The following is a 19,100-nucleotide window of genomic DNA, read 5'->3' on the forward strand; positions in this document are numbered from 1 at the left end:
TGACTGAGGTTGAAGGAGAGAGGGATTTATATGATGAGGCCATCAGGGGGGCATTGAACAAGTCACACAGAGCCTTATAGGCTAGATTGTTCAGAGTGTGGTAAGAAGCCATTGATAGTTTAAGTAGGGAAGTAACGTGACCTGTGTTTTGGCAGGTAAAGGGTTTGGTCAAGGAGGAAGGATGAAGAAGAGAAAGGCAGTAAGGAAGATATTGCAGGAGTCTAGCCAAAATATAATGGTGACTTGGACTAAAAATTGTGATGTTTGGGATGTAAATGAGTGAAGGAGTTTGATCTCTGTTTTGGAAATAAAAATGACAGAATTTGATGATGGATTAAAGGTGGCCAGTAGAGAAAGAGAAACAGTACAGATGATTCCAAACTTTCTGACTTAAGCAAATGGACAGATATGGAAGCCGTTTGCTAAGACACAGAAAACTGGGAGAAAAAATGCTGAGTGGGAATGGGGTGTTAGGAGTCAGGGATCAAAAGTACAGATTTAGTCGCATAAAGTTTTATAAGTTACTGTGGTTGGATATATGATTACAGAGCTAAGAGGGGAATTTTGGGCTGAAGGCATAAATTTAAGAGTCACCAGCATACAAGGTCATGAGAATGGATGATTAGTAAAAATTATAGTGACTCTAACATGTATTGAGTACATATGGTGAAATAAGCTCTGTCCAATGTACTTTAGAGGTAATTAATTGCCTTCATTCTCTTAGCAGCCCTATAAAGTAAACTTTTTAAATAAAGAAACTGAAGCACAGAATGGTTAAGTGACTTTCCCAGGGTCACACAGCTAGGAATGATCAAGTCTGGAATTTGAACCAACGTACTCTAGCTGCAGAGTCCATGCTTTTAACCATTGGGAATGACTGAAAAGAGAAGAGAGGAGGATTCAACCTTGAGGTGCGGGGAACTCTGACATTTAGAAGATCAGTAAAGGAGATGAGGCAGAGACAGCAAAAAAAAATACTGAAGGAGAACAGAGATATGGGAGTAAAGCCAGGAGAATGTGGGATCACATCAGCCTAGAGACCATACTCCTCCAAGAAGTAAGAAATGTGTTGAGTGATGCTAAGCGGGCAAGCAAGAAAGCAAGATAAGGATGGAGACGTGTCTATATCAGTTAGCGCTCTTGGATGGTAAGCAACAGAAGCCTAGCCTGCTTAACAGGAGGGGAGAAGAGAAGTCTTTGGAAGGATCTAGGGCAGCTCACAGAACTGAATGAAGACACGAGCACCCAAGCGCTATAAGAAAGAAGCACTGGGGAAGCTCCAGAGAGTCAGGAATAAACTAATGATGGCGGCCACAGTATTCACTGAACTACAACTACATCTCTTTCCAGCACCTCTCATTCTCTGTGTTGGGCTCCTTTCAGTTTCCTAGGCACAGGCGCTTTCCAGAGAAATAATCAAATTCTGACCCCTGCAGGAGGAAATGTGGAGGCAGGGCCTCTGCTTGGCTGGGAGAGTTGGGAGCACAAAACCGTGCCTGCCAACTTTTCCTGCCTTTGCGCTGCCTTCTCCTCTTCTGCGAAAATCTTGTCTACAGGTTACATTTTTTTTTAACATCTTTGGAAGAAAATAACTTGCAGTGAAGAACTTCTGGTTCTTTCTGCTCTTACAGCCTTTTCACATGTTAGTTTCTGGGACACACTTTCCCTATTATTCAGTAGGCATTGTTCTTCCTATGGCTTTCAATAGCATCTTAAATCTTGCCTTCCCTGATCACATGTCTACGTATCACGTGTCTGTGTAGGTCAGATCACTACTCCCAGATACACTCTATCACTGCACCCAGTTTGTTCCTTTCTCAGCATTTATCATCATCGGGAATAATAAATTAACTTGTTTATTTGTTTTCTGAATCCCAGTGAGATGGGATATTGATGAAGGCAGGGCCACTGATGTTTGGGTCACCCACTTATATTCAGTCCCCACTACTTTTCCTGGGACAGAATAGGTTGTTTTTTTTTTTTTTTGTTTTTTTTTTTTTTTTGCGGAACGCAGGCCTCTCACCGTTGTGGCCTCTCCCGTTGCGGAGCACAGGCTCCGGACGCGCAGGCTCAGCGACCATGGCTCACGGGCCAGCCGTTCTGCGGCATGTGGGATCTTCCCGGACCAGGGCACGAACTCGTGTCCCCTGCATCGGTAGGCGTACTCTCAACCACTGCTCCACCAGGGAAGCCCAGAATAGGTTTTGATGGGTACTTGTTGCTTGAATAAATGAATATGTTCAAGACATCTCAGATAACTCCCTCCTTAACTATGAACAGGGCTGTGGGCACTCTGTAAAGGGCCCCTGGGGCTAAATCTCAGCCTCAGGGGATTCCTCTTGGCTAATTCTTCCCTTTAGAACCTGCTTACCATGTTATGGTATCTCTGGTCTCCGTTCCTGGTTTCTGGGTTCTTTTCCAACCTTTTAGTTGAACTCTCTGTGGAGATCTAGATTCTGGATCCCCTCACAAGCTATCTTCCAGATATTCTTGGATCCCAGGACCTGTAGCCCTGCACAGGACACACCCTTCCCTTCACCAAACACGTAGTTTAGGGGTGCTTCTCTGGCTCTGTGTGTCTGCAAAAAGGTTTGGAACAAGGAGATTCAAAGATTAAGGAAACAATGCTCTGTCTTCAAATGCTTTACAAGCTAATTACAAAATAAGCATCGAGTCTAAAAATCTATCTGCAAATAAGAAATACTTTTAAAACACCATTTGTGAGCATTACATCATTGTAATTGAGGTTAGCAACTTTGAGAAAAGAATTAATATTTGAGCCAATCTGATCAAGTTAATCACCATAAAAATTAATTTGCATAAATGACAAATTTACATAGTACCAAACCATGTTAGATAAATGGGTAGAAATATATCAGAGTTAATAGGTTATGGAAAACTTCAGGAATGGAAGGGCAAAGCTGGAGAACTAGCAGGGGGCAAATATGACCCATAAAGATTTTGAGAATCATCATTGAAATACCTTAAGGGGAAAAGAGAGAATCATGTCACCAAATAAGGTATGTTGTTAATATGTTAATCAAGCTTGATGTATAGTGTGCACTAAACATTATCTTAAAATGCTTTAACATACATTAGGTTATATCATTTCAAAGCCATATCAAGGGAAATATTAACATTTTGTGAAAGAGGAAATAAGGAGTAGCACATTTATAAGAATAACCCAGAATCACATTAGTGATTAACTTCTCAGAAGCAAACTACTCAGCCTTTTTTTTTTTGAACTGGCTTTGCATAAATGCTCAATGACACTTTCTCTTATTATTTTTTTTTTTTTCTTTTTAGGACCTCTCAACATAGTTCCTAGTTATAGCCCTTCAACTTTAGGGCTAGTTAACTTTAGTTATCTAGCTATTTAGTCTAAACATGTAGCTTTCTAAACGTTATGCTCTGTCTTATTCCAAAAAGATATCGTAAAAAGATTCGTTGAAATATCTAGAAAAAAGAAAGAACATAAAATATTTCAAGGAGTAATTTGGTTCCTTATCACCAAGAAAGTAAATAACATAACTTCTGCAGTTAAAATCCATGTTTGGATCATCTTACCAAACATGTGGTCCAATACAGAGCTCTTTATGAAAAAACAAAAACAAAAACAAAAACAAAAACACCTAACTAAACATTATTTGACATAAACAAATTCCAGGAAAGGATATGATTAGTCCCTTTGTGGTGTATTGTTACAGCTCGTGGTCTGTAATTATGTTAGGACTCTGAGTACCCATATGTTATCCATGGTGACTGGAAGTGGGGTAGGCAATACTGTTTTTCATGGACCTAATTGTTGATTAAACACATTTTAATACACCATACGCAGCTGAGCAGTTTACTGCTTGTCAGCGCGGAATCACGGCACCATGTAATCTGTGCAATGAAGCAAATGCTAATCATGCCTACTTGGCTTCTTCTGGAACTCCACATAAAACCTCATATTAGTTCCCTAATGGAAGGCAAGCCTATTACTGAACACACTTTGTATTATCATGAATAAGTGCTACTGATTTATTAGATAGATTGCATTTATTGAAAACAGAATGGAGCATGCAGTTAATTACTAGTTTTTCCTAATTAATTAGAGTTTTATGTGACTAGAATATTCTTCAGCTGATAATAGTGCTCTCTGCTAGAGTCCGATGAAGGTGGTATTTGAAGTGAGGCCACTCCCGGGAGCACCCTGCACTGCCCTCCTCCGTGCATCGCTAGGCCTGGAGATTTAGGGAGGACGTGTGCTTCTGTGCATACGTGAGGAATTGAGAGGCACCTAATCTTGAATTCCAATCCCAGCTATGACACTTAGTAGCCTTTTTGCCCTGGGAAATCTCCCTGAACTTCATCTTCCTCATCTGTAAATAGGGGTAATATCTCCTCACAATATTGGTGAGGGCTCTAAAAGAAATCACGTGTAAGTGTAGATGTTTATGCATGGTCGGTCCTGATGCTGAGTTCCCGAGCCCTTCCACCGAATAGATCCAACACAAACAAAAATGTCCCATGGTGACACCCTTTGGGTTTTGTGGGGAAAGTAAATTATGCAGTCAGAGCTCTGTTAATACACCATTGAGAACAACTAATCCCACCTTCTCCAAATTTTGCAGAGACAAATACTGAAGACTTGACCTAGGTGACGATTGTTTGTCCTGAAATCAAATAATTAATGAAATAGCCAATGAAATCATAAATCTCTGCCTTTTTTGCCTTCAGACCTTGTCTTCCACCTCTCAAGTCAGGGTTCTTTCTACTCTACCAAACCGCCTGTGGAGTTTTAATTCACCTTGTCCATACCACATACCAAATCATGAAATCTGCAACCAGCAACTCACACATATTTATTGAGTTTCTGCAGAAAATGGACTGCAATAAGTTCTTGGAAAGTGGATAGTAAGCAAATAGACATGATTCTTGCCCTCAGGCAGTAAAGGGACCATGTAACTTCTTATTTATTTTTCTACATTATTACCATAGAGCCTGGACCAACTATTGCATGTATGGGGGCGGACTGATCATAAAAGAGGTTTAGAAACTTCCCAAGGTCATACAGGTAATTAGTAGCTGAGATAGAATTGTAACAGACACGTTTGAGCTTCCATCTCAAAATCCCAGCCTCCTCTCCAATAAGAACACACAGAATGTCTCTTAAAAAATAGAGTGAAAATAAATTTTTAAAAACATCTTGGCCCTGAACAAAGGGAATTTTCAGCTCCTTTGTATGACAACTAGGTAGAACCAGAATTTATCATTCTAGCAAGACTGCCGCCCTAGGGTGAACAGTTGATATGCAGGTCATGTCACACAGTTTGTCATGCAGGTGCCATATGAAATTCCAAATTACATGTAAAGAAGTTTATAAGATAGAGAAGCAGCCTAATGTAAGTGTAAAGAGCATAGACCCCAGAGTCAGACTACCTGGGTTCACATCCTGACTCTGCTATTTACTTACTCATGAACTTGAAGATGTCATTTAGCCTCTCTGTATCTCTCAATTCCTGTTCAAAGATAACTCTGACCTTTTTGTCTAAGCAACCAGAAGAATGAATTGATGCTTTAAAAGACTGAAGGAGGACCATATTTGGAGAGGAGCCCCATGTTGTTTAAGGATTTAGGGTGCCTGGTAGTCATCCAAGGAGAGTTATGGCGTAGGCAGTAGCATATGTATGTCTAGAGGTCAAGGGGAGAGGTCCAGGCTGGGAAATAAGCATCAGTGACCTCAATATCTAAATCATATTTCTCTCCATGAGGCTAGATGAGATCACCAAGGGAACAAGCACAAAATAGGTCAGATTTATGTTTTAGAAATGCCACTCTGACAGAGCAGAGTAAGAAGAATGAGAATAGAGGCTGTTAGGCCAGCTTGAAATCTACTGCAGTAGTTCAAGCTTGAGATAAGCAACGATGATAAACATCATCAGTAACCATGGTTATAACAGAAATGGATTGTAATGCAATGGAATCATAGTGAAAGATGAATACAATACCAGTTACAGTAAAGATACAGCAAAAAGGCTGCAAGGGCCAGGCCACTCCTCTTATTTCTGTGATCTAAAGGCAAGGAAGGGGCTTCCCTGGTGGCGCAGTAGTTGAGAGTCCACCTGCCGATGCAGGGGACGCGGGTTCGTGCCCCGGTCCGGGAGGATCCCGCATGCTGCGGAGCGGCTGGGCCCCTGAGCCGTGGCCGCTGAGCCTGTGCGTCCGGAGCCTGTGCCCCGCAACGGGAGAGGCCACAACAGTGAGAGGCCCGCATACCTCAAAAAATAAAATAAAATAAAATAAAGGCAAGGAAGGCAGAGATTAATTTGTCTCTTGGAATTTGTGCCACTGCCCCAATGAGGGAAGACTGGACTCTCACCTTTAACTCATAAAAGACAAACTTCACAATCTTTTAAAGATGAGCTCTCACATATTTTTAGGATATATACTCTAATCCCTTAGATTTTGCCTTCACTCCACCCCTGCCCTCACCAACACAACCACCTAGAGACAATTACAAAGGAGGCAGTCAGGGAAGTTTCTGATATTTACTTTCTTTAGGATACTGTCTCCTTCCCAGAAAGTCTGGACATTAGAAAAGCCCGTCTTTCTCATTTCTCAGCATTCTCTTCTTCCAAGTGCCTAATTATAATTCTTTATTCCTTGTGTCCACCATTCATACCTCACAAATCTCTATGTGTGCAGAGGTGGGAATAGGGCTGGGCGTGTTTCTGTGTATGTGTTAAAATTCAGTGAACAAGGTGCATACGAAAATAAAGAACAAAATAGAAGAAACTGGAGCATATGTTGCTTAGAAAACAAAAGGAGTAATAGGGGCCTGGTGATTCAGCTTTGGGAATACATTTATTGGAGTTTCAATTAGGATGCAGAGAAATGGTAAACTGGACAATTTCAAGTCTTCTACCTGTTGATGAAGACGATCCTGCTTTTATTTAATATTGGGCCAATGTACGTCACTGAATGTTAATCCCCTACAATAATATGGATCTTCTCAAGGAATTACTTAAACTGGTGTCCTTTGACTTTCCATATACTTTAAAGTTTAAGATTTGTGACCTTTTCAAGGGATGTACAGAATGTTATTAGGCAGGAGGAAATCGCAGTTTACAATTCTCTCCATTCCACAAATTATTTAAGGTAAATCCAAAGAAAAATAAATATCCTCAGTGAGATCTGCTTGTATGTTACATATCACAACTGTATCAGAAGCCAGTGATGTTAGCGGGTTATTTTATTACTCTAATATGAAGTAGCACAGTCTCAGAAGCTAGGTTTGGGTGGGTTTTTTTCTTTTTAATTATTTCACATGTCAAATCTAGTTCTATTAAGATATGTTAATGTGGGGGGTTTGTGTGTGAATTCCAAACAAAAAGGCATGCCTGCAGCATGAAATTGGTACCAGAGTTGGCACAGCTTTACTCTATATGCAGCAATGGCCTCATGGGAAGGCTGATTCTATTTGTGAAAATACAAAGCTCTGAATAACGACTAATAGATCTTCACATTGTCCATCAGTCCTATGACTTCTTAGTCAACTCCTGTTAGCTTCAGTATTTGTTTCAGTTGGCTATTGCTGCGTAACAAACTTCCCTGAAATTTAGTGGTTAAACAACAAGGAAGCATAGAGAGAGTGCTCTAGATTCAGACTTTGGATTCTCATCATTCTTCAAACCAGACAGGGCTCCGGCAGAAAGTTCTTTGGTGTATGCAGTGTCTGGGAAGCTAGAATCTCTTAGAAAGCTTCTTCACTCGCAAATTGACTCCTCAGCGGGGAAGGTTGGAACAACGCGGACTAGTTGAGAATCTCTCTCTCTCCCACGACCTCTGTGCTTGGCTAGTGTTATGTGCTGAATTGTGTCCCCCCCCCCAGAAAAATTCATATGTTGAAATTCCAACCCCCCAGTGTCTCAGAATGTGACCATATTCAGAGATAAGGTCCTTATAAAAGAGGTGATTAAGTTAAATAAGGACATTAGGATGGAGCCCTAATCCAGTATGACTGGTGTCCTTATAAGAAGAGGAAGAGACATCAGGGATGCACGTGCACAGAAAAACAACCCCGTGAAGAGGCAGCAAGAGGGCAGCTACCTGCAAGTCAAGGAGAGAAGCTTCAGAGGAAACCACGCTGCCAACACCTTGAACCTGGACTTGTAGCTGCCAGAATTGTAAGAAAATAAATTTCTGTTGCTTCAGTCACCCAGCTGGTATTTTATTATTGCAGACCTAACAAAGTAATACAGCTCGTTTGAGTTTTCTCACAATATGCTGATTTCAGAACAGTTGAGCACAGTAGCTGGTTTCCAAGAGAGAAGAAAGAGAAATCTACCAGTGCTTGTAATCCTTGGCCAGGAATTGGTATAACATCGTATCTGTTGTATCCCCCTGACCAAAGCAAGTAACAAGGTCTGCCCAAATTCACAGGAATGGGAAATAAATTCTACCTCTTGACATGTGGAGTAGCATTTGCTCACAGGGAGAGGAGAAATTGATGGTGGCCATCAATGGAGATCATCTACCACAGGCTCTATCAAAACTTCCCACTTCTCTTCAGCCCCTCTATTAAACATCTCTCCTGTTCACTTTTAGATTTTGATTCCTACTTCAGTACACTGACACCGTCTAGTGTTAAAACTCACAGTTTTCTACCTCTCTACTAAAATCACACAGTAATATCCATTATTTCTTTTGCTCCTTTCCTCCAGGCTTTAATAGGAAAGCATTTTCTTTCTACTCAAAGTTAATTCATGTACCTGGGCCCTAAAGTGTTCTTCATTCCAAGACATTTTCCTGCAGTCATCACTTTCTCTTTTGAGTCTGAAACTGCCACCTATCAACTCCTTCCTCATAGGCAAACAGCTTTCCTGGTCCCAATGTATCTCCCACCACGGGGCAGAGTTTTCCAAAGTGTGCTCTACCGTGATATTACTCTTTTCCTCTCCTCATCAGAAGCTTTGGAAGCAGGATTTACTCTCCCTATCTTCACATCATTACCTAGGATTAGTTTCTCAACACTGTACAATGTGGTTTCTATCCCTAATGTCTCCCTGAAACTGCCCTGAATAAATTTTTTTAAATAGCCTGCTATTTTAAAAATACAATGGAAGGGCGTCCCTGGTGGCGCAGTGGTTGGGAGTCCGCCTGCCGATGCAGGGGATGTGGGTTCGTACCCCGGTCCGGGAGGATCCCACATGCCGCGGAGCGGCTGGGCCCGTGAGCCATGGCCGCTGAGCCTGCGCGTCCGGAGCCTGTGCTCCGCAATGGGAGAGGCCACAGCAGTGAGAGGGCCACGTACCGCAAAAAAAAAAACAAAAAAACAATGGAAGCTTTTCAATATTTACCATATTGGACGTGTCATATCATAGAATAGATATCTCCTCCTTGACAATATTTTCTACTTTCTTGGTTTCTCTTGTGTTCTTTCTGTCTCTCTAATCCAGAATTCTTTCATCTTCAAGAAACTTCAAGGGTTTCTTTTTCCTACACACATCTATTAAACATTGCTTTGCCTTGGAATTTTGTTCTTGACCAATTGTTCTTTTTAATTTTCATTCTCCTAAGAGGAGCACATCCATGTTCATGGAACCATCTACCATCTATGCCAATAAATCTCACATCAGCCTCACCAGCCCACGTCTCACTCAAGCTGTCCAATTATCTAATTGTCACATCTGCCTAACTCTGGCATAGGCCCTCTGAATTCAATATGTACAAACTAAGCATGCCATTTTTCATACCCTGAAACTGCATTTTTCTCTTGCATTGTCTGTCTTTTAGGGTCCTTGATTTTCCACCCAATTACTCAGCCTAGAAATCTGGGATCATCCTTGATCCTTTATTTTCCTTAGTGACCCATATCCAGTCAGCCATCAAGTTTTGTCAGATTTTGTTTTCTCAGATTTATCCCCTCCCCTTCAGCCCAGTCCTTCATGCCACAGCTCAAGCCTACATCATCTGTCTTATGAAATGGTCAAAGATGTTCTAATCAGCCTCCCTGCCTCTATCTTCTACTCAGACTTTCGTCTCCATCCCAACACCAGATCTTTCAAGTAAAACAGAAAACCAACCAGGCAATTCAGACTGAAATTAATTCTTTACTGACTCTATTTTCTGTCAGTGAGACCAAATTTCTCAAGTTCTTGAGCCATGGCATTCTGCCTGCTCCTGAAGTTTACCCTGAGGAATGAGACGAGATAGAAAGTCTGAGTCCAACATAGAGTTAGAAGGAAAATACTCTTTAGTTCATGTTGTTATATTTTGCTTTAAAACAAATTAAAATCTTCAGAGCACATGGAATTCAGAAGTCAGTAATTTCAAATAACTGCGTATTAGTAATTCTTGAGAACTGGATTGTCTGTGGTTATATATCTTTTAAATGCACATTGAGTAGTAATAAGAAGAAAAACAGTAATTATGAAAGCCAGTAATAACATGACAATTCTACCTATTCTGGAAAAATCTACCTCCAAAGTCATTACACCATGCAACTACAAGACCTCGAAAGGGCCACAAATATTAAACTATTGAAGTATCACATTTCACTTTCTATACAAATATGCAATTCTAAACCAGGCTGGTTTTTGTGCCTTCTCAGTCTGAGTTTCATTTTAAGCAAATTAAATTCGCTTTAGGATGCAATTTTACAACAGGAAAAATAACAAATTTTGTCCATTGCGAAGATTAGGAAAAAGTATATATAGATTGTTTGCAGTTTCCAGATGTCTCTTGAATAACCCTTTCTTTGTGCTAGGCAATATTTCAAGCACTTTACATTAACTGTACAATAATGTTCAACAGTAATGTATCATATTAAATACAAAGCATCGTATATTAATATACACAACAACACTATGAACTACATACCACTATTATCTCAATTTTACAGATGAGGAAAGTCAAGCACAGAGATGATAGAGTTACCTAAGAACACACAGTCAGGGAGCAGCAGAGCTAGATTCAAGCTTAAGCAGTCAGCCCATAGTACATGCTCTTAACCACTCTCTATGTTTTCTACGCTCTCAAATTTGTTATCCGCTTTCCATTTCCACTCCCCCTACTCAATTTCAAGGGTTTGACTATTGCAATGTCTTAATTAACTTCCTTATTTCTAGTCTCACTATCAGCAATCCATCCACCATGCTTTTGTCAAAGTGATTTTTATAAATAACAAATCTACTGATGCTAATTCTGCTTAAATTCTTTAATTACTCTCTTTTCTTTTATGTAGATAAAATTTAAATTCCTTTGCATGACTTTTGAAGTCCTTCAGGATCTGACATTTTCCTGTATTTCCACCCTCAGAATCTGCCACTCTCTGCCTCATATTTTAAGTTCTAGTCCCATGGATCTAGACACCCAACCTTTCCAGAGCATGTGATATGTTCTCTTGCCAAGTTGTAATTCGACTGTTTGAACTCAGGCACTCCATTTATTACTCTGACTCTCAGGTGTCTGTGAAGCCTCCTCTGTCCTCCCCCACCTCCCAGACCATCCTGTGTACCTTGCTTATGGCATGGTTACATTGTGTAGATGGTTTATGTGCCCATTTCTTTAGGGCAATGCTGTGTCCCTTCATCTTTGAGTCTTCAGTCCTCAGTGAATTTAAAGGAATAAATAGATCAGTGTAGTGTGGTTTGAGTGTTGGCTCTGTCAGTTATTAACAGTGTAACTTTGTTTTCTCAACTGTAAAATGAGATAATAACAGCACCTACATATGTTATAAATTGTTTGTGAAGATTAAATGAGATAATATATACATAATGATTAGCCAGGTACCTGACACATGGTAAATATCCCAAAGTATTAGACAGTCTTCCTATGACTATTCTGGGTCATTTAACATCATCGTGTTCATGAAAGTATCATGCATATTTTTCTTTAATTCTGAATCTTAATTTGAAAGGGCAATGATCCCACTTCATACCTATTGTACATTGAATTTAATTTCCTGACCGGCCTCAAGCCTATTGGGTTAATGTTATAATTGACACAAACACAAATAGAGTTCTTCCTGGTGGATGCAGCAACAAGTTCCATCACTGTGGTGCTATAGATGTTCTGCTCAGACTCTGCACTTGGGACATTTGAAAATCAACCCTTGGTACTTGGAGAAGCTATGCTCTCACTAGACAGCTACTTATGTCAAGAGAATTTCAGCCTCCAAGAATTGTGCCTTCACGCTGCAGTGGTTAAGGCTCCGTGCTCCCAATGCAGGGGGCCCGGGTTCGATCCCCGGTCAGGGACTAGATCTCACATGCATGCTGCAACTAAGAAGTTCACATGCCACAACTAAGGAACCAGTGAGCTGCAACTAAGGAGCCCACCTGCCTCAACTAAGGCCCAGTGCAACCAAATAAATAAAATAAATATTAAAAAAAAAAACTTTCTTATAATTAAAAAAAAAAGAATTGTGCCTCCATGGGATGGCACAGTTATGAGAGCTGAGTCAGTCCACTGACAAGCCACACCAAGGGCTAGAGTCAGCTGCTTCTGAAGAGGACTGCATTTCTCCTAGTAACTTGGAGCAGAAGTGTCATCATATGTGTGTACTAAAATAGCCTGTGCTACCTTTGTTTCAGAGACTTTCATATCTGATTACATGTACTGGGATTGATACTACCACAATTACCCCACCACCCTGGCCTTCTGTTACTGAATGCCTGTATCCCCTGAAATTCATAGGCTGAAATCCTAGCCCCCAGTGTAATGAAATTAGGAGGTGGGGCCTTTGGGAGTTAATTAGGTCATGAGAGTGGAGCAATCAGGAATGAGACTAGTGCCCTTATAAAAAGAGACATGAGAAAGCTTGCCTCCTCTCTCTGCTTTCTAATATGTGAGGATACAACAAGACAGCCAATAAATAGGAAGCAGGTTCTCACCAGACACTGGATCTGCTGGCACCTTGATCTAGGATTCCCAGCTTCCAAAACTGTAAGAAATAAATTCTGTTGTTTAAGCCACCTGGCCTGTGGTATTTTGTTAGAGCAGCCTGAAATGATTAAGATATAGGCAATTTTTGTGAAGGACTCCCCTTTTAGTTTTTTGACATTTGAAATATCATTTGAACACCTCTGAACCTCAGATTCCCCATCTCTCAAACTGGGCAAGAAGTGTCTCATGCAGCATTGTGATCATTAGAAATTACACTCATAAAGTATCTTGTACAGTGGAAGCCACATAACTTCTGCCAAATCTGTGGTGCTCAACAGCGATAGGTAGCACTCATTTTCAGTTAATCCGTGGATATCAACTCAACATGAACGCATGTACATGGATCTAAAGAGTAACTTCTGTCTTGTTGTTTTTGCACAATTCCAGTGATTGATTTTACGACCATTTTAACTCACCTGTTCCTTTAATTCTCCCCATAGCCTGCCACCAACCCTCAAAGGAGCCACTGAATGGAAAAGAATAACTTTTCAAAGCAACATCTGATTATATAGTATATATAATAATTTGGTCTTAGATTTTAAAATACACAGTAATTGCATCATTCAAGTTTATGTTTATTCCAGCATTTTGTGTATATTAGACCCTGGCCAGACAGGTCAAAACACATCCTAAAAGAGCTTGTACTCAAGGGGGAGAGAAAAATGGTAAAATGAGCTACCAAGATAAGCCACAATAAGACAATAGTAAAGGTAGAATGAAGTGGGAATAATTAAGCTTGCCAGGTCAGGTGAGAAGAGTGAAAAGGGGATCTAGGAAAGGTTATATTTGAATCAAGACTTGAAAGACCACAGAGCACTTTCTAGACACAGAAGGGGCATTGCAGCCATTGGAAGGAGAGATAACCAGACATGGCAGGATGGGAGCAGCATGGAGTTGGGTTTACATCAAGTGTGGGACTCTTGGTGAGGAGACATCGATTAGCAGCTAAAGAGGGTATTATAGCCACAATATTATGGGGTTTGGACTCATAATAAGGGCTAGGAATTTTTCCTAAAGGCAGAATTTGAAATCTCCTTAGAAACCTGGCTTGAGGTAAAAGCCTCTTTTTACAAAGGGAAGGCTTGGGCTAATTCCACAGGCTCAACGACGTCTCAGAATTTACTACCAATGCATGTAAACTACACAGTCTCTTATGAACCCTTCTTCCTCTTCTAGTGATTGGTTGAACCTCTGTGACATTATTTTCTCAGCAAAAGGATTTCCTGACATAATGATGTCAGTTCATATTCAGAATGAATAAAATATTGACTTGTTTCCTTCTCCATTAAAACTATGTTGAATGCCTCTAAATTACTACTCTCTATCAAACTGACCTGAACATCAGAGCGTGCACTTTTGTTTCTGTATAGAATTATACTTAGACAATCCAATCAGTAAGTCCCCCAGGCCAACACCAATTCAATTTCTCAAAGAAACAGAGAAAGGCTAACAGTATCTGAACTGACCCTTTCATAAGAAAATATGCAGTTCATTCTAGAGTCCCCATTGGTAGGTCTGCGCCAACCTTTCAAAAATCCAAATGGTTTATGCAACGTCCACAGTCCTTTCAGTTTTGCTTAGAACGTTCAAATAGATAAAACTATTTTCAAAATAAAAATCTGCCCTTCCTTGGGGACACAATTACTGAGTTATTTAGTCCTCAAGATAAGAGAACTGCTGAAGGGTCTTCAACTCTTCATCTAAGGACTAGTCTCCTTCAGAAACATTTCCTCAGATCAATACACTAGAAAATAATGATGATGCTGGATTATGCCTGGCAGCAAAGCATCCTGCCAAGGATGAGGATACTTGATTTATTGTTCCATGGTAACTAGAACCGTCTGGCCCTGGATCTGCTTCTTACAGAGCTTGCTTTGTTGAGAAGTGTCCCTGGTGCCCTCCACTTTTTGCCAGTGACAACTCTGAATAAGAGGCAGTTTCTCCTGAAATCACCTTCCCTCCTTCTAGGAAAGGAGCATGTGAAATTCCAACTGGACAGCATCTTGAGAAAGGCTCTGCCTTCTACTCAGTGATTTCTAAGGGCGTTCCTGAGTGCATTCACTGAGAAGGACTATCTGTATTTGTCACAATAGTATGATTTTAGAAGGTGAGCTGGAAACCTTGGAAAAGTTATTTCACCTCTCAAAGCGTCACGCTTCTTAATACTAAAACATAGAAAATGATGCTTAACAACTGTTGTATTCTGAAAAGCATCTTAGTAGACCTTGCCATCCAAATGTGAGTTATTTTTTATCATTAACGCTGATAATAATAGACATCTTCCACTGGACAATGTCGAATATTTTATACATTCAATGGTCAATCTTTTGATGAAAATAGTTTGAGGTTTTCAAGAAGTCAGTATCTCAACACAAGGAACTCTACTTCATTTCACTGGGCGTGGAAACTAACACAACGTTGTAGAACAACTATACCCCCAATAAAAAAAAAAAAAAAAAAGAAGTCGGTATCTCAAGAAGCGATTCAGATTCGTTTCTGGGGTTGGCTGCCAGCTGAGATAAGGTTCTGCAGACTTGAACCTAGGCTGTGTTATCTAAGCACCATGGTAGCAAATGGGACCTACAAGTATTCATTTTATAACTTGCTAGTGTTGTTACCTAGGTCACTGAGTTTACCTTTCTGGCTTCAGTTAGTGCTCCTGTAAAACCTGAGAAATAATTTGGCATATTACAGCCCTGAAGACTGAGACAACCCCATCTCTCCCTGGTACAGTGGTTAACGTATAAAAGTGCTCTTGAAAGGCAGCTACCGTCATGCTCAGTAATGGTTGTCATCATTAGTTTTTTAGTTAATTCTTTGAACATCAATCCATCAGTGATATTCTCCCCCATATTCAGATGATTGGTTTTCTTATAGCTTTGAGAATTAATTATCAGCTACTACATCTGAATGAAACGATCTGGTGTAGGAGGTATTCCAGTAATAACCATGATGCTGATAATGTAATAGTAGCGATAATAATAATAATATGGCCGTTTATTTAAAATTCATTGCTTAGTCTGGACTTTGGGGATTCAAGAAAATTTGTTAGAGTTGGGAGAGAGAGAAAGAGAGGGAGAGTGAGAGAACATGAGAAGGAGAGATTGATTACTGGGTAAATAAAAGGTATTTCAAGGAACTCAAAAAGGAGAAAGTACAAGTGAATTTCAGTAGAGACTGGGATCCAAAATTGAAAAACTATCAGGAATTAAGGTTCATATTTCTACAGCCATACAGTCTTTGCTTTTTCTTCATCTCTGAGCCCACAGCTGAGGAATAATCTCCCCAGATGTTCCTACGACTCCTCTTGGCTCAAACACCGAGACAGACAACTGGTGTCTCTAATTTCCCATCCAGATGTTCCAGGGAGCAAAGCTAACTGGCCAGTCTTCTTTTAGGTGCCCTCTCCAGCTGCCTCTGAGTGTCCTCCCCTGTTTCAGTCAGTGCCAGCCACCAGGAAAGAGTTAACAGTTACAAGCAGGGCTTCAGAGGCTCTTGTTTGTGAATTGGGCTGTGGGAGGCACAATCCCAGACCTGGATTCATTTGTCCCAGGTCAAATAACTAACGTGAGGCAGAGCCTGCAATAAACCCAAACCCACCCAAGATCATACCATTTCCTTGAGTTCTGTTGCTCTCCGATCAAAGTGGTCCAAAGCAGTGCTCGCTGGTGACTCAGGGCTGGCCTCCATGTGGCACAACAGTGAGGGCCTTTGTGAAGCTGGGGCTCACTTGAGCACCCACATGCAACATCGTGAAACGACAGCAAGGATGTGAAAGGGCCTTTGAGGGAAGCTAATTCTTTGCCCATCACATGAGGCGGCTTCAGACAAGTCCTTAAGATCAGTGTCTCTCGGACACTGATGTGTGTGTACAAAAATCATGCGGAGGTCTTATTATTATTATTTATTAATCTCTTTTAAAATAATTTTATTGGAGAATAGTTGATTTACAATGTTGTGTTAGTTTCTGCTATACAGCAAAGTGAATCAGTTATACATATACATATCTCCACTCTTTTTTAGATTCTTTTCCCATCTAGGTCATTGCAGAGTATTGAGTACAGTTCCCTGTGCTACACAGTAGGTTCTTATTAGTTATCTGTTTTATATATAATAGTGTGTATATGTCAATTCCAATTTATCCCTCCCCCCTTTCCCCCCTGGTAACCATAAGTTTGTTTTCCACATCTGTGACTCTATTTCCGTTTTGTAAAGAGGTTCATTTGTACCATTTTTTTTTAGATTCCACATATAAGCAATATCATATGATATTTGTCTTTCTCTGACTTACTTCACTCATCATGACAGTCTCATTAAAGGACAGATTCCGCTTCTGTTCTCCTGTGATGGAGCCTGAAAGTCTGCATTTTTAGCAAATTCTCAGGTGATGCTAATGTTGTGGATCCCGTCCCGGGAACACACGAGGTGGAGGAGGTTTTAGAGAAAAGAATTAGAGAAATTTAAGCTACAAGAAATCTGCAGTTTCCTAGACTTAACCCCACAGCTACACAGAGAGCTGGTTCCTTGGCAAGCTCGCTCATCTGTGTTTGCCTTTCCACCCAGCCCAGTGGGCAAGATGAGTGACCACAGCTACGGCAGCTCGCTGGCCCAGCTAAATGAAGATCACATGTTGGCTAAAGAAAAATCGTTGGCAAATAATCAGTAGGTGCTACGGCAGCCAGCTTATATGGAGTTTGTCTTGTTAAGATATGCAGGCTGTTTTATGCCAGAAATGTTTTCCTTTTTCCTTAATTCAACTTTGGAGAAACTTACTAACATGCATGGTGAGTGGAATTTTTATACAGCTTGCTGATTAAAAAGTAAGTATAGTGCACTCAGAAGTCATTATCTGACATTATTTCTTATGTATGGGGACTGTTGGTGCTCCCCTTCCTGCTTTGACAGGAGCTTAGAGAGTCTAGTCACAACCGCATATTTACTGGGTACTTAAGATATATTAGATACAATGTAAAATCAGTTACATGTGTTGTCCCATTTTGTCCTCACAAAAACCTGGGACCTAAGGGCTATTTCTGTTTCCATTTTAGTGATGATGAAACTGAAGCCCAAATATGTTATATGAGGTGACCCAGCACTGTCTAAAGCTGATCTGACCCCTTCATGGAACATTTCCACGCTGCCCTTGCTTCCCTATAGACACCCCATCCCTCTGCCTTTGGGCTGATGCGGTGTTCCAGGACCCATCTTGAACTCATCCTCAGTACAGATTTTCTCTCCTTTTGCCGCTTCATGGGGAAGTTGGAAATGCTGCAAAGCCATTCTAGCTACACCCAGTTTCCCTTCATTGTGGCTGTGCTATTTTTGCTACCTTCCTTTGGTTCATTTCATTAGCTGCGTTCTCAGTATCTGCTATGGTAGCTGCAGGTATTTTTCCACATATCCCAAACCCAAATCCCAGTTGTGCCTCCATCCCTCTTAGCAGATGATTCCTTTTTCACTTTAGGGAAAGGGGCCACACCCAAGACCAACTTAATCCAAATCATTAGTATTGGCCTAGACTGGGCACGTATATTTTTAACATACATCCAACACAATCCTAAATACATACTGAAGTCTGAAGCCATGGCCTTACGTCATACTTAACAAGCAAAACTGGTTCAATTAAGTGTGAATACCCCCATTTTTCTAAGTATTTGTAATATCCATTTAAATTTTTTTATGGAGATGGGAAAGTCTCCAGAGTGGAAAATTGAACCAAGATCACTAGATCAATAAGCTTATTTAAAATGTTCCCTATTAACAATTTTATTCACCTGAAGGAGAATTCTGTCTCATTGCTTTAACTATCTTCGAACAAAATTCACTAGATCATTTGTTTGTCCATTTGGATCTTTTGGTTTGAGTGCCTAATTCTTGAAAAGAACTTATAGCCTGTGGTTTACTCTTCTTTAACTTAGGGGAAGGTTCTCTCCTCCCGAGCTGTTTGGTGGCATCAGTGTTGACACCAGCCACAATGGCCACTTGGGGTACTCCCCACTTGTGTTAAGTTCATTTCCTTCACTCACTTCCTGTGCATCAACCATCTCTACTGATGCCCCAGTGCCAACATTGCTAATTTCCCACATCCCTGGAAGCACCAAACGCTATGGGGTTTCACAAGCACACAGCTGCACTTAATGAAAGCATGCCAAGGTTCTAGTCAAAAT

At 40.6% G+C, this 19,100-nt stretch overlaps 1 protein-coding gene across 3 annotated transcripts in view; it reads left to right on the forward strand.

The window, feature by feature from the left end:
* KCNIP4 (potassium voltage-gated channel interacting protein 4) overlaps positions 1-19,100 on the forward strand; it is a 1,210,338-nt gene that overhangs the window by 1,119,586 nt on the left and 71,652 nt on the right. Inside the window, exon 2 of one of the 3 annotated variants that reach the window (XM_065878088.1) lies at positions 9,222-9,242. The exons of the other annotated variants lie outside the window; for them this stretch is intronic. Within the exon in view, the coding sequence (XP_065734160.1) occupies positions 9,222-9,242 (21 nt within the window). The remainder of the gene's footprint in view (positions 1-9,221; positions 9,243-19,100) is intronic. 3 annotated transcript variants of the gene reach the window in all.

The sequence above is a fragment of the Phocoena phocoena genome, chromosome 5 (genome assembly GCF_963924675.1).
Source record: "Phocoena phocoena chromosome 5, mPhoPho1.1, whole genome shotgun sequence".
NCBI lineage: Eukaryota > Metazoa > Chordata > Mammalia > Artiodactyla > Phocoenidae > Phocoena > Phocoena phocoena.